The sequence below is a fragment of the Ceratotherium simum genome, chromosome 12 (genome assembly GCF_057802395.1).
Source record: "Ceratotherium simum simum isolate JZ-2026a chromosome 12, ASM5780239v1, whole genome shotgun sequence".
NCBI lineage: Eukaryota > Metazoa > Chordata > Mammalia > Perissodactyla > Rhinocerotidae > Ceratotherium > Ceratotherium simum.
In genome coordinates this window covers 7,892,350-7,907,982 of record NC_141911.1, presented here as the reverse complement: position 1 = coordinate 7,907,982, position 15,633 = coordinate 7,892,350, and the positions used below count along the sequence as shown (strand labels likewise).

General features: G+C 48.2%; 1 protein-coding gene across 4 annotated transcripts in view; it reads right to left on the bottom strand.

The window, feature by feature from the left end:
- SCARA3 (scavenger receptor class A member 3) overlaps positions 1 to 2,753 on the bottom strand; it is a 44,305-nt gene extending 41,552 nt beyond the window's left edge. For all 4 annotated transcript variants that reach the window (XM_014789921.2, XM_014789922.2, XM_087437361.1 and 1 more), the window contains exon 1: positions 2,545 to 2,753. In XM_014789921.2, the coding sequence (XP_014645407.1) occupies positions 2,545 to 2,551 (7 nt within the window). In that variant the 5' untranslated portion in view covers positions 2,552 to 2,753. The remainder of the gene's footprint in view (positions 1 to 2,544) is intronic.
- Between the last annotated feature and the right edge of the window lie 12,880 nt (positions 2,754 to 15,633).

Genomic DNA, 15,633 nt, shown 5'->3' with positions numbered 1-15,633 from the left:
CAGTGCTCCTCAGCAAACGTGTTTTCTTGTTTAAGTACCGTCTGTCCCCACCAATGCCCCTTTCTCCCACAAAACATAACATCATCGTGTTTTGCTTTGAGAGGGGATGGTGAATCTTTGCCAACAGATGTAATTCTCAGATTGGTGGGGCCTTTGGAGGGGCGTTTGAAGCCAGCTTCTCCTCGGGGAAGGGGCCGCCCTGCTCTGCTGGGCACTTTACTTTTTCCATGTGGTGAAAAAAATCCTGAAGCTTCATACTCCACAGATCCCAAAGGCCAAATATTTGCTGTCTGCCCTGCCTTTTCCATCCCAGGTAGAGGGCGGCTCTTCCTGGCTTCTGGGGAGGAAGAGGGAAGACCCTGCAGGGAGGTGCCTTGGGAATCAGCCCTCGCCTTCCCCCGCAGCTCTGCAGCCTGGGCCCGGGGTTGTTCTGGGAGATCATGGGAGGGTTTCCTGGAGACTGGAGGAAAAACACATGAGAGCTGCCCTGAAGGCCTCAGGGGACAGGAATTCAGCCCCACGTGGTGGTGAGGCTGTTGGTGGAGAGCAGGGAAAAGGAGGTGAGAGGGACAGGTCTCGAGCCTCTTTCTGGGAGCCCACAGCCTCCCAGCCAGCGAGCCAGGAGGACCCTGAGACCTAATGACACGTTTCAGCCCGTCCTCCTCAGGCACCTCCTCCAAATACTCATCCACACCAGCTCTTTCCTCCTCCACTCCGGAGTGGAATCGCCTCACGGAGTTTCAGAGAGGCAGGTCACGTGTTCCTGACTCCCTCCTCCTCAGGAGCTGGATATCTCCTCCATTTCAGAGGATTTCGGCCCTGCCTATCTTTCCCTCACTGTATTTTCTCTGACAGTGTTTGTCTGGAATGTTGGTGGAGCCAAACCACTCAGAATGTGCAGCATCTTACCATCATCATTAAAGTCCAGGGCAGTGTGGGCCCCAAGCCTGTGGTGAGATGTGGTCTAAGACCTTTCCAGAGGCTTCTGGGTAATGACCTGCCCCAGGCCGGCTGACTGGGGAGGGTATAGGTCCATGGATGTGGGAGCTGAGAGCAGGAGCTTCGTGAGTGAGGATCCTCTCTGCAGCCAAAGGAACTCCCTGGGTTTGATTATAGCTTGCTTGCCTTATCCCAGACAGCCCAACACGGAAAGGCCATCAGGAAGCACAGAGAGAGGGGCCAGAGGCCAGAGGGAGGGAAGCGACAGAGAGGCAGGGGTATACTAGCAGGCACTCCAGCCTGGAAGTCATTAGCCCTGGGCTCTAGTCCCTGTGACTAGCTGTGAATCTTAAGCTAGTCCCAGAGGACCAGGAACATAATTTGTGGGGCCCAGTGCAAAATTAAGTGCAGGGGTCCCTCGTTAAAAAATTATTAAGAATTTCAAGTCAGCGACAGCAGAGCATTAAACCTAGTGCGAGGCCCTCCAAGCGTGGTGCCCTGTGGGAACACACGTTGCATACCCATGAGGCCGGTCCTACCTGTTTTGGCCTCAGTTTCCTCAACTATACAATGTGGAGGCGGTATTCGATTACAGGTGTGTCTGTGGAGCCCTTTCTGCATAGGAACCCTCAGACTCGTATATGTAAAAGAGACAGAGCTGCTGCCTCTCTACCACCTGAGAGAGTAGTTTAAAGCCCTGCAGATGATCTCGAAGGTGCTTTGTGGTTTCCACATTCGGTAAGTAGAAGAGAGGGTGAGATTCTCACTGCCCGGAGCACAAGCATCTGCCCCGGGTGCTATGGAAGGATTCTTGAAGAGTGTGGGAGACGGCACTGAAAACCCTCAAAGGTTCCCTGTCCCACAGGATGACCCCAAAGCCTGCTTCTCCCCTCACCTGAAAATGAGCCTGAAGACCAGGTGAGCTCTTGCCTTGCCTCAAGATAGCCAGGCCCAGGGATGAGCACCCGGGACCAAGTCTTGTTTCCATCCCAACAACTGGCTGCCAGGGCTGCTGTGGGGATGACCCACTGCCCTGGGCAAAGCGCAGGCCTGGACCACTGGTCTTCCCCAGTTGCTTTGTCCCCAGAGGTCAGAGGGCGGGTCAGCCAGGGTTCAGAGGTTGGGAAGGGCAGCGCCTAGGCTGAGGGACAGGTTTCTCCTGAGGGAGAGGCTGAAGCACCTGGCAGAGAATCCTGGGCATGGGGCTGGGCAGAGGCGAGGTGGGGGCTGCAGGAGCCTCCAAGAGGGTGCCTTGGCTGGGGATTTACACTGCCATCTTTTTGCGCTGACTAGTTAAAGGGGTCAGAAACGTCTCTAGAATTTAAAATTTAAAATTCATTGCTCTGGATGGAGCAATGAACGGTAAGGACCGGACTGTGAAGGGAGTGTGTGTGAACTTTCTCCATCCTCCTCCTCTCCCCTTCCTCTTCACTTCAGGCTCCATCCCGTCCTCCCAATACCTTTCGCAGAAGGATCCAAAGGCAGGGAGAAGCCCCCGAACTCGTTCCCGGAGAGGTCCTCCCCTCCTCAGGCCCGACGTGTCCCGGGCGGGGGTGGGGTGGTCCCGCAGGGTTTCGCCTCGGAGCTCCCGCGCGCGGGGCTTACCTTTCATGGTCCCTACCGCCGGGCCTCGGGAGGCCCCCGAAGGCGGCTGGAGCTGCGGGGTGAGCGGGGTGAAGCCGGAGGGTCCTCAGCGGGCACCGATCGCCGCCCTACGCGCCGCCCGCGGGAGTGGGGCCGGGGCCGGAGTCATGCTCGGGCGCCCGGCGGAGGCGGCGCGCCGAGGGGAGGGTCCGCGCGCCGCAGCCGGGGGCGCCCGCCGGGCACCTAGCGCCGCGCCCCGCCGCCCATGCCGCCGCGCGTCCGCTGGAGGCCGGCGAGGTCTGCGGCCGCCCGGCCCGCGCCCTCCCTCCCGGCGTCCCTCCCCCGCCCCGCGCTCCCTCCCTCCTCGTCACTTCTTGGGCCCCGGCCCAGATCGACTTCCTCGGTATTTTCAAAACTGCCGCGGCCAGGCCTCTTTGTGCCGCCGCGGGGCCCCGCGCCCGCCGCCCGCCCCCCGCCCCCCATCCCCGACCCCCCGCGCCCGGCCTCGAACCCGGACTCCCCGCCCGCGGACGCGGCTGCGCGGGGAGCGCGCGGGGAGGGTGGTCCAGAACAGTCGCTTGCGCTACGGGGGCCGCCTCGTGTCTGGGGGCCCCCAGATGGACGTTTTCTCGCCCATCTAAGGGGTAGAGGTCCTGGGAGAAGGAAGGATCCCGGGGTCCCAGCCCCCTGGGACAGTCCCAGGCACACCGGGACGGTTGGTCACCCTCGCTCTGCCACTCTCGGCGCGTGACTTCCGGCAGCCACTGCTCGTCTCCAAACCTCAGTTTTCTGCCTGAGAGAATTGGGCCCCGAGCTCTCCCAGACTCTGTGATCTTGTGCGTGGAGGGGCCTCCGGTGTAAACAATGACGTCTGAGGGAAACTGACATCAAGCAAGGAGTGGTGACTCTGTCACAGGCTCTCCTCTCGGGTCCTCACGGTCATTCTTCCCTGAGGTAACAGACGTTTACTGAGCTCCCGCCGGGTACCGGGTTCTGCCCGCGACGCTGGGAGCGCGAGGATGCTTCCCACGTCCCTGTCTCCATGAGGTGGCATCTGGGGAGGAAAGCCAACAAGTAAGCAAGGGATGGTCTTGGGGTGTGTGAAGGCTGTGACAGGAGAGCAGGGAGAGATGGGACCAGAGTGGGGACAACCCGCCGGTCTCTTGATTGCTACAGTCAGGCCCTTTCCCCCATCCCCACACCTCCATGCCCACCCCCATTTGGCCCTTGGAGTAAAGTAGGTGAGGCCAAAGGAGCAGAGAAACTTTCTCCTCAGCCAGGAGCCAGAGGCGCCAAGGACAGCCGCCCCATTCACAAATCCCAGCTGATCAGGAAGGATGACGTTCAGCAGTCTGTAATCTCCTCCACTCTCAGTGGCAGGTTTGAGTTCGCAAAGCCCCTTCTCTCCATTATCTCAGCAGAACCTCAGGGCAACCTTGAGAGAGGTAACCAGGAGCCAGGCTGCCCATTTTACAGACGAGGAGACTGAGGTTCAGAGAGGATGTTGCCCACCTGGTAGTAGTCATGATGTGCTCCGGTGGCCCTGAATCTGGATTCCCAGTCTGCCACTTGAGCCTCAGTCTCCTGGGACAGTGACACAGATCAGGAGAGCTGCTTGGTAAACACCAGGGAAATATTCACATCAAAGGAACCTCTATGTAGGTGGTTACCTGTGTACTAACTTACTGAATCCTCACAGCAGCCCTCTGAGATAGCACTATTCTAGTCTTCATTTTTCAGAGGAAGAAACCGAAGCATGAAGAGGATAAACAATGTGCTGAGTGTCACACAACTAGGAAGTGGAGATCCCGGATTTGAACCCAGGCAGACAGAATCCCACGCCTGTGTGCTTAGCCAGAGTGCACCACACGGCCTCTCATAGAAGGATTCAAATATTTGTTGACAGAAAGAACAAACAAATAACAAATGACACTTGGTTTTCTCCATGCTTTCTTTAGTTGGCTAGATCCAAGATGCTTGGTGAGAAAAAGGGCCTAACCCTGGTGTGAGGGAGCGCCCCCTCCACCCCCACGCCCCTTGGGGATTGAAGGACATATGCATCCGGTGGTATTGCTATGAGAATGCAGATGCATCAGCAAAGAAATGAAATATGCTGGTGTCTGGTTGCAGATGGGCCCTGGGGGGCAGACCTGGACCCCGGCCCTGAAGAGGTTCAGAGGAGGAACTCCAGTTCCAAAAAGCCTCTGGGGAGAGGAGACCCAGCCCTGTGGAGTGGCAGGAAAGAGCTCGAGAGTAGCTGGCAGACATCAGGGGACAAAGCACTGAGTAGTCCAGAGAGGGAAGAAGGCAGAAAGAGGAGGGTAAGGGATGATCACAGGTCACAGATCAAGAAGGGAGGAGACACGATTTCCTAGAGATTACACCAGCCTCCCAGTGAAAATCTGCTGCCATTTCAGGCAATTTCTACCCACAGTCAGAGGGATGGACCCAGGGTCAACTGGACCCACTCCCCCCGATAGACCAGATTCTGGGCCTATTGGGATGCAGCTCAGCTGGGACTTCATTGTAGAGGCACGGACAGGGTGGGGTTGGGCGGGGGGTGCGGGGGTGGGGGTAGGTAGGGAGAATCGCTCACTACTGTTTCTAACTTGAGCTGGGGTGAGATGGGGGGCAGTTGGTTGCAGCACAAAAGCCACACTTATGTTGAAAGTCAAAGGAAATAGCTAAAGAGCAGAGGTCATTTAGAGGGGAAAACGGAATCACTAATGGCAAAACCTTCCATGTGTTAATGAATAGAAAGTCCCACCTCAGTTCTTGAGCAGCGTTGTGATTTGCTCAGAATAAAACCTCCCAGGGAGCTCCCCAGACTTTCCTTTCTCTTTTCTACTTCAAAAAAAAAAAAAAATCTTCTTTCTCCTAAAGCTCAATTCCTCCACCTCTGCCTTTGATCCTTTCCTCCCCCACCCAGGCTCTTCTCCAGCACTAGGACATTACTGCCACTTTTCCTTCTTAGAATGTAGCTTCAGCCCTCAATGTTCACTGAAATTGATCACTTCCTCCTAGTTGCCAAATATGATAAGCTTTTCAAAATCTGTATTGTCTTCAACGATTTTGTAGATTTAACACTGTATTAGTCAGGGTTCTCCAGAGAAACAGAACCAATAGGTGGCAGGCTGGAAACCCAGGGAAGAGTTGATGTTGCAGCTCAAGCCCAAAGGCAGACTACTGGCAGAATTCTCTCTTTCTTGGGGGAGGTTAGCCTTTTTTCTATTAAGTCTTCAACTGATTGGATGAGGCCCACCACATGATGGCGGGTAATCTGCTTGACTTAGAGTCTATCGATTTAAATGTTAATCTCATCTAAAAACACCTTCAAGGCCAGCCCTGGCGGCCTAGTGGTTAGGTTTGGTGTGCTTTGCTTCAGCAGCCCGAGTTCACTTCCTGGCACGGACCTACACCACTCTTCTGTCAGTGGCCATGCTGTGGTGGCAGTTCACATACAAAAAGAGGAAGATTGGCGGTGAATGTTAGCTCAGGGTGAATATTCCTCAGCAAAAAACCACAAAAAACAAAAACACATTCACAGAAGCATCCAGAATAATGTTTGACCAAATAGCTGGGTACTATGACCTAGCCAAGTTGACATATAAAGTTAAGGGTCATAAACACCACTGGCAGTTCCTTCTTGAATCTCTCTCCTCCAGGTTTATCTGATCTTACATACTCTGGTTCTCCTTCTAAACTTCTTTGACTTCTCTTTCTCTAATGGCTTCTCCTATTTGGTGTATTCTCTAAATATAGGCATTCTCTACCCTTATATTAGTGTAAGTAACAGTTGCTGCTGCAGCAACAACCCCCACATCCCACTATATTAATGCAACAAAAGTTTATTTCTCATTCAAATCACGGTCCAATCTGGGGTGGGCAGTTCTCTTCCAAATGGTGACTCAGGGACCCAGGGACCTTGCATCTTGTGTTACCACTATCTTCAACATGTGGCTTTAAGGTTGCCTCAAAATGGAAGAGAGAGTGGAGGATCACGCATAGAATTTTGTGGGCTGGGCTGGAAGTTGAATGTAGCACTTCTACCTGTATTCCATTGGCCAGAGCCCAACTAACAGCAAGGGGGCTTGAAAATAGAGTTAGCTGGGTGCTCTGGACAGAGAGGAGAAGCACAGATCAGCAAGCACAGGCATTCTCCACACAGTCCACTTTCCTGGTCACCAAACACCTGTTTGCTCTCTTTTTTTCACACATAAAACTTATTTACTCTTCCCCAAGGAAGCAACTCAAAGTCCCACCCAGTCATTGCCTTGAGCTCAAAATCCCATTTCAAGATCGTGATTTCTGTAGTAGTCAGAGCAAGTAGCACTAGCTTTCACAATGAACTGCAAGATCTTAATGACAGTATGGTAATAGCTTATTTCTCGTTCATACCACAATCCGTTGCCGGTTGGGTGGCTCTGTTACAAATGTTGACTCAGGCATCCAGGCTTCTCCCATCCTGTGATGCCGCCATCTTCAATAAGTAGCCTCCAAGGTTGCTGTAGAGGGGGAAGAGAGATTGGAGGATTGTGGATTGGAGATTACCATGGGACAGGCCTAGAGGAGGCACACAGTCACTGTTGGCTCCATTCCCATGGCCCCAACCAAAGGCAAGGGGGCTGGGAGATATCCCTTAGCTGGGTTACTGGGAGGAAAGGGGGAGACATGGATGCTGGTGAGCCCTACCATTTATTAACAAACAGCCCCAACCCAGACCTTTGCTAGGTTTTTCACCCTTTCTCTCTCATTAAGCTCTCTAACGCCATGGACTCAAACTCCATGTGGTGTCACCACCTTGCTAATGCCAGTGTTTCACCTGAATAACCAATCCTTTGGAAGCTAAAGAGTAGGGTATTTTCAGAAGGCAGACATGCTCACCACTATGCCACTAACGCTGCACAGGAGTAAAATACTTTTTAAAGAACATAGAGGGCCAGTCCAGGTTCCAGCAAAGTTGGCCATAAAGGAAAATCTAAATGCCATTTCCTATTAGCTTTAACTTAAAATAAGAAATAGAATTCCCTGGGGAAAAATCCATCAACATTCTCAATTGAAGACTTTCGTCCAGAGAAGTGTTAAGTTGGCCTTTTTTTGCCCATTCTCTGAACTATGTGATGTTTTCACAATTCTTAAGTTTCCTATCTTTTATTGCTGCCTCCCAGAAGTTTACCTAAGATTTCTCCCATGTCTGTGGATTCTTGCCTCATTTTACATTTACCAATACTGGAATTTTTGAGGATACAGTGGTCAAGAGGTGCCTTGCAATACCACCCTTTACCAGTGGGTTATGCTATATAATACGAATTCTAGCCCGAGAACTCCTTAAAGGGGGCTTCACAGTGTCAAATTGAACCTTATTGTATGAACTCTGTAAGGGTGAAGTTCTGAGGAAAGCAGTTTAATTACAAAGGATGCTTCAGAGCTTGTACAGATCTTCCAGGTTAATATAATAAAGTCTTAGCAAAGACAAACTACTTAGATTGTTCATCTGAATCAATTATAAATTCAGGAAGAAAGTGGCTGACTTCATTTGGGGCTGGATGTAAAAGAGAAAAAAAGGAGCCTTGATGATCTGTAGGGAGGAGAAGACTCTTTTAGGGAAATCATCTCCTGGACAATGGAAAGGGGTTCCTATGGGAATCTCGCGATTTAGGGTACTGCAAATAAGACTGGAAAAATGCCTGTACCGGCGTGCCGAGGAACTACACATATTAAAGTGGAAAGATCAGAGCTAGAGGGGCCTGAATGCTTTTGAGGAAGATATTCTCCAAGGGATTGTACATAGGAATTCTTTATAGCAGGCCTTTAAGAGGTTAGGCTTTTAAAATCATGAGAAGGTCCTAATGTACATTTCTATCTATACTCTGGATGAAGACCTGGAAGGCATGCTTATTTCTTTGTTTCTCATTCAAAACTGGAAGAACAAAATTCACAACAGTCTTGACAGGTGTCTACAGTGCACTTATAAGATAAAATTCCAGAGAGATAAATTTAAACCTTATGTTTAGAGTCACCATCAGTTGCACCAGCAAAGGATGAAGTTTAGTAATTCAAAGAAAAAGATCCAGTTGATATTTGGCCATACGTGGCTTTCATTCATTTATTAAACAAATTCGTAGCCAGGAGCTGTGCTAGTGCCGGGGATATGTCCCCACCCTCATAGATATTATAGTTTTGATATGAATCAAAAATAGAGTGAGACTGCTAAAAAAATAAAGCGGATCTTAGATTGTGCTAATTGAAAAATTAATTCAGGTAGTACAACAAGTATTTATTAAGCACCTACTGCACGCTATGCCATGTCTTAGAGAATGGGAGCACAAAGCTGAATGAAAGAGGGGAAACCTTTGAACTATAATGTGATAAATTTCAGTATACTACTTAGTCAGGACTCAGTCAGGACGTCTCTAACATTCCCACTACCATAATGACAGAAGTAGCAAATAGATCTTTGAAGTCTTTCCTTTTATTTGAAAAAATAATATAAAAGTTGCGTGCCATATCACAATGAGACAATATTTGTTTAATATTAATAGAAATATAATTTAATATAAATAATGGTTTTCCTGGATTGGGGGTGGGGGTGGTGGCAGGCTGGAGGAATAGGGAGGAGTGTGGCAGAGGACTACTGCATTGGTACTTTTTGTACTATTTGATATTTTAAAGTTATATGCATATCTTACTTCGATAAAAGAAAAATTCATTTAGAAACAAAATTAATAGTTTAAATTGCTTCTAGACATATGTTATGCTTCTAAATAGGAAGAAAGAATATAAAAATGTGAATCTTCTGAAACTAATTTGTACATTTAGTGCAAATATAATTACAATACCATTTTTTTCAAGTGGACAAAATTAATTTAAAGTTCATGCAGAAGAATTAGTGTCCAAGAATAGCCAAGAAAATTTGTAAAGGAAGAGTGAAGAAGATGACCTTCTCAATGTTAAATATGGTTTTAAAGCTATGTAATGAAAGCAATATGTTACACATGAATAAAGAAATAAATCAGGGGAATAAACGAGAAAGTCCTAAAACAGATCCAAGTTTATTTGGGAAACTTCACAGATGACAGACTGGCATTTCAACTCAGCATGAACAGGGTGGTTTCCTTGATAAATCTTATTGACATAACTGGCTATACGTCTGAAAGAAAATGAAGTTAGATCTCTGCCTCACCTCCCTCCTTCACACACACACACACACACACACACACACCACACACATACACCACACACGCACACACACACCCCCACACACACCACACACCCCACACACCATACACACACACCCCACACACATCACATACCACACACACACACATTCCATTTGGATTAAATATTTAAATATAAAAAATTAACACAATAGAAAGCTAGAAGAAAGTTAGGAGAATAGCTGTCTATATTTTAGTGAGAGGAAGACATTCTTAAGCAAGACAAGAGATGTAGAAACTATAGGGGAAAAGATACACAAATTTCACCACATAAAAAAATTTAAAAGCCTCCATAGTCAAAGGTATGAGACACATGATAGCTTGGCAAAAACATCTACAACACACATAGGATTACTTTATTTATTTAAAGAGCTCCCATAAATTGCTAGGGAAAAAAGAAAAACTCAATAAAATGAGCAAACAATACGAATAGGCAAGTCACAGAAAAGGAAACTTTATTTTAAAATGAATAGTCAAAAACAATAAATAGATGGAGGGATTAAGGTGGCAAAATGTCATTTTCACCCACCAGATTGGCAAAAATTCAAAAGGACAACAACATCCAGCCTGGTGATCATGCAGGAAATGGGCGTTTTCAGAGAGAGTGGAAGGTGTTGCTCCCTTTTGGGAAAATCATGAGACAGTATATATTAACATTAAATCTACACATTCTCTGTTATTCCCAATCCCAATTTGAGAATCTACCTTATACTGATAAAGGCACCAACATATTAGGATGCATGCAGAAGGCTGTTTATTGTGGCACAGCTTACAGTGACAGAAACATTGGAACAGGGAAATGGCTGAATAAAATATATAGCTACTGAAAAGCATGGTTAGATTATCTATTATTGACTTGGAGCCCTGTCCATAATATTTTATTAAGTGGAAAAGAACAAGTTGCAAAGCAATATGTGTAATGTGATTTAATTTTTAAAAAGAAAAGGCCAAATCCCATATACATTTATATGTGTAATATATATCATGCATACATGTATATATGTACACACATCTTCTAAATATAAATGTATATATAAATAGACACCCATTGATTTAGAAGCATGAGATTTAGAGAGGAATTGAAAGAAGACAGACAGACAGAAAGAAAAAGAAAGAAAGAAAGAAAGAAAGAAAGAAGGAAGGAAGGAAGGAAGGAAGGAAAGAAGGAAAGAAAGAAAGAAGGAAAGAAAGATGGAAAGAAAGAAAGAAAAAAGAAAGAGAAGAAAGAAAGAGAAGGAAAGAAAATTGATTACTCACTAAATATTAACTTTTCTCCCTAAACCTTTGAGTGAAGCTGCAGCCAGTTGCCTCTGTGTCTGTACTCCCAGCACAGGACAGCCTGCCCCAGGGTCAATGTACACCGGTCTGAGAAGCACAGTGTGTTAGAACGTAGTAGAAAAGTAAGCAGAGTGTGCCTTGGGGGTGCAGGGAGCTTCCTATGAAGTCACATGTACTAAGTGTCTTCCTACCCTTTCACCTGGCCAGCCAAAGCTGGTGTCTTGTCTTTGTTCCTACAGCCACACAAGAGAGACAATGGCAAAATGGAGCACCCTGGGGACAGGGATGAGCAGAGTGAGGTATCTGGTAATCTCACTCTACGAGAAGGGGCAAAGCACTTGTATAAGGAAATACATTTAAGTTGAGATACAATATTTGTTTTCAAATGTTTGAAGGGCTGTCCTGTAGAGGAGGGGGCGACTTAACATGCAGCACCTTGGAAATGAGATAGAGGACAGAGAAGTTATAAGTGTTACCAAGCAATGGGCTCACTCTGCTCGCTGCTATCTGAGCCAATTAATCACAAGTTAGGGATCAAGAAGGGAAGTTTAATTAGATTAGACTGGCCAGCAAATCAGAAGACAGGTGACTAATGTCTCAAAAAACCCATCTTCAAAGATTACAGAATCTTGAGGCAGTTTTAGTGAAAATGGGCAGTAAGGAGGGGGTCCAGGGAGGTTGTTCTCCAGGCATGACGGGCTCCAGGCATCACATTGTTCCATTCTTCTGTCAGCTGTGATGGATACTTTGTAGGTATGTTTCCTGCCTGTGGTCAGCCTGTTCCTGGAGAGAAACTCATAGAACAAAGTTTTTAATTTATCAAGCTATCGGGGAGTACATAAGTAAACAGAGGTCATAAATCAGGAGAGCATGTGAATTTTTTAGAGTATGTGCAGAGCAGAAAATAATCACACAGAGGAGGGACTGGGGCCGTTTAGTATAATAAGATGGCTTCACTGATGCTCACTTACATAAGGAGGCAGATTTCAGCTCAGTGTAAGCAAATACCTGCCAAGAGTCCTTTGACCCCCAGTCTCCTCATCCATATAGTGAGAATAATACCACATACTCTAACGATGACACAGAGATGCAGTGAGGATCAAATGAGACAAAGTGTAAGCCAGGGATTTGTAAAGTTGAAAACAGTGGTCCTCAACTGTGGCTACACATTAAAATTACTTGGAGAGCTGAAAACATCCTGATGCTCTCTCTGGCTGTACCCTAGATTAATCCACCACAACCTCCGGACGTGGGGCCCAGGCTGCGGTAATTTTTAAAGCTCCCAGGTAATTCCATTGTATAGTTCCTTTGAGAACCATTGATCTAAAATAATTGTTAGTTGGATTCCTGGTGCTTATGGAAAAAGTAGATTTCACCTGAGGTACATCTGGGAGCCAATTTAAAAAAATGCCCATTAATCTAAAAATTGGAGCTAAAGGTTAGAGTTGACCAACTCTGGAGTGCAATATAGACCACATAGCCAGTCAATACATGATTAAGAGTGAAGATAGTTTAAGTAATATTTGTCTACTTATGGGTCTATGATGAGCAACTCAGGAGAGGCTGGCCTCATATTTTTCCTCAAAAGATCCTAGAGGAGAAGATAAGAATGTAACTGATGGGGTGAACGTTTGGACTTTAGGGAGGCCCTGAAACAGCCCTTGGGATGCCTCTGTACCAGCTGTGGGCTGATTTTATTGTATGATTTTATTATCCATGAATTTTTCATGGACCTGTAATTGACTGAATACACCCATTAAAATAATTAGAGCCCGGAGACTGATCTTAACTACAGGCTACAGGGTACTGCTCTTGTCCGTTTCTAGCTTGTTCCAGTTACAACAGTGAGGGTTGAGCTGTCATGCTGGGGGCACTGAGCCCCACCATGGTGGTAGTGGTAGGGGCACATAGCAAAGATATTATAGCAGGAGAGAGATGTGGGCAAAGCATAAAGAGATAGACAGATCAATGTAAAGCTCTTTACTTTCCCCCTTCCACCTTCCAAGAGATGGTCCCCAAGTCCAAGAAAAGAAATCAAGCTAAAAACTCCATACCCGACTGCATTAAGTCCCGGATGGGAGAAGAATGATTAAACAGCAGCATCTGCCAAAAACATGATGAATTCTATATGAATCAGCAAAGTGACTCAGCAGCTAAACAAAAGCTTATCTAGAGTGTTTGGGCAAGTGAAGGGGTGGTCCTGCTCTGCTCTGTGGTCATCCTCCCCATTATTAGCAGGCCCAGGGCTGGGCCCAGGGCTTCAAGAGAGGCCAGGTCCAGAGGCCAAAGGGCTAGGGAATAGTCTGCCAACAATGACAGGGCAGGCAGCCACAAGCCTGGGTCACTGCGAGAAGCCAGTTAGCTGCCTTCAAATGTCTGAAGGGCTAGCAGGGGAGAGATGGATTGGATTTTCTCTATGTGATTCCAGAAGACAGAACTGGGCTTGGGGCTAGCTCTCTCAGGAGCCAGACTTGGACTCAACAAAAGAAGAATCTGACTCTATAAACAGCTTTACTAGAGAATTGCGTGCATGGAGGTAGTGAGCTCCCAGTTATTGGGGCATTCAAACAAAGGCAGGATGACCACCTGGAGGGGATGTTGGTTGGAGTGGGGAAGTTAGGAATCAAGTATTAGGTGAGGGTTGAACCAGTTGACCTCTATGATTTACTTAGAATATTCAAAATCCATTAATGCAATTATGGCACTTTGAAAATTCACACTTGTTTTCTTCAAGTTAAATCCTCTGAGCCTTGTTTGTTTCGTAGCTGGAGTAATCAAATAATCATTCCCAGGGGACCACAGTTGTGCCTGTGAATCATGTTATTTTCTCCTAAATCCCTTCTTCCTCCCCTGCCTTGCCCTCCTTCAGCTGACTCAGGCAGATCTCCTTGACTCTCCTCCAAAGTCCGATTTTTAAAAATAAAATTATCACAGATTTATGCCGCCTGTGCCTGATGCTGGGGGAGCCACAGAACAGAAAAGTTACAAGGAGCAGGCTCAAAAACAATTCTTCTGACCTCGGGCATTGATATGCTAAAGAGGAGGCAGTTTCCATAGAAAATGTAGCTGTTATTGATAATTAGACTTTTTTTTTTTTTTTAAGGAAAATAAAGTGAAGCCTGGGAGAGAAATATTGCTCCAAGTTTTAGCTGAATTTTTGTTTTCTTCTGGACTGATGATCTTCTCACACTTGGCACTGTCTCAGTTTAGGTTGAAGGGGACCTTAGAGATGATACATACCAGATTCTTCATTGTCCAAAATGAAGAAACTGAAGCCCACAGGGCAAAGGGAGTGGTCCACGGTCCCCTAGCACCTCGGGGCAGAGCTGAGACTGTAGGAGAATTGCACGCACCCCGCTCAGGCTCCCCCACTTCCTCACAGGCCTAGAAGCTTTCTCCAGGTTTCCTCCTGAAAAGGAGTGGGGTCCTGGTTGCCCCTGGACCTTGGGCAATGAGCGACTGGGCGTCAAGCTGGGAAAGTTATGAACAGGAAAACTGAGCCCCTGACCATACAGCTGTCCTCTAAGCCCTTTCATCTTGGGTGGTTTTCCAAGCCTGCCACCCAGTCCAGGCTGCTCACACCTGCCCCACCCATCCATCTCCCCCCATCAGCGTGAGAACCATCTTCTGGGGGCTGGATTTTTCTCTTGGTGCTCAAACCTCCTAGGGGTCCAAAGTAGGTGGCTCTCAGCTTCTTCCTCAAGAAATAGCTATACCTGAGGGGCTTCTGGGTTGGTTCCCGCCCCCCCTGCCAGAGGGTGGTGTGACAGCTCCCATCCCTCTGTCACATCAAAGCCTCCGGCCAAAGGGAGAGCAGAAACAAGTCCTCCTGTGAGTGGAGGGAATTTGGGGCAGTTGGAGAAGAGCGAGCCCCCTTGCAAACCGGTGGCCTAATTTGCAGGGCCAGGCGCAAAATGAAAAGGCGCTTCAGGGTCACAGGCCCGGGAAACCCACCCTGCTTGGCTGGGTCCCCAGTGGATAGGGACAATAATTGCTTAGGTCCCGGAATCAAGGACCCGGGGAGGCCTTCTGCTTCCTCACATAAATGCTCTGTTCGTCCTTATAAACGTGTTTCTGTTTCCTCCTGGCTAGCAGGTCTGCGGGGGGACCGCCGGGTTCTGTGATGGTTCGGGAAGTCTGTATCTCATTTTTCATGTTTTCCTCTGTAGCACAACAACCTTCTCCATCCCATCCTCATTATTTCACTTTGCTACTTAAATGAAACGAGCAGTGGCGCCTGTTTAATGTGAAAGATTAACGTTCAATAGGGCAGCGGAACTGTGAGACTTTATTTTGGACTGGGACCGGCCAGGAGCGCAGTGGACCCCTCGAACCCTGAGGACAGGGCGCCCAGCTGTGCACGTTACCTCAAGCTCTCCCCTCCTGGGGGCGCAGTCCTCCGGCTTTGCGCCCCCGGGGAGCGGGGAGCGGCGCGCGGCGACATCCCAGGGTCTGTCTCCCCGGAGCCTGCGCGGCCATTCGCGGTGCTGATGCACCCCCCGCCCCGCACAGCGCCCCCCGCGCCCCCCGCCCGGCGCTGCACCGGATCCCCCCACCCCCACCCCCCGCGCCCGCTTCCAGAAAGCTCCCGGTGCATTCCCCGGCATTCTCTGGG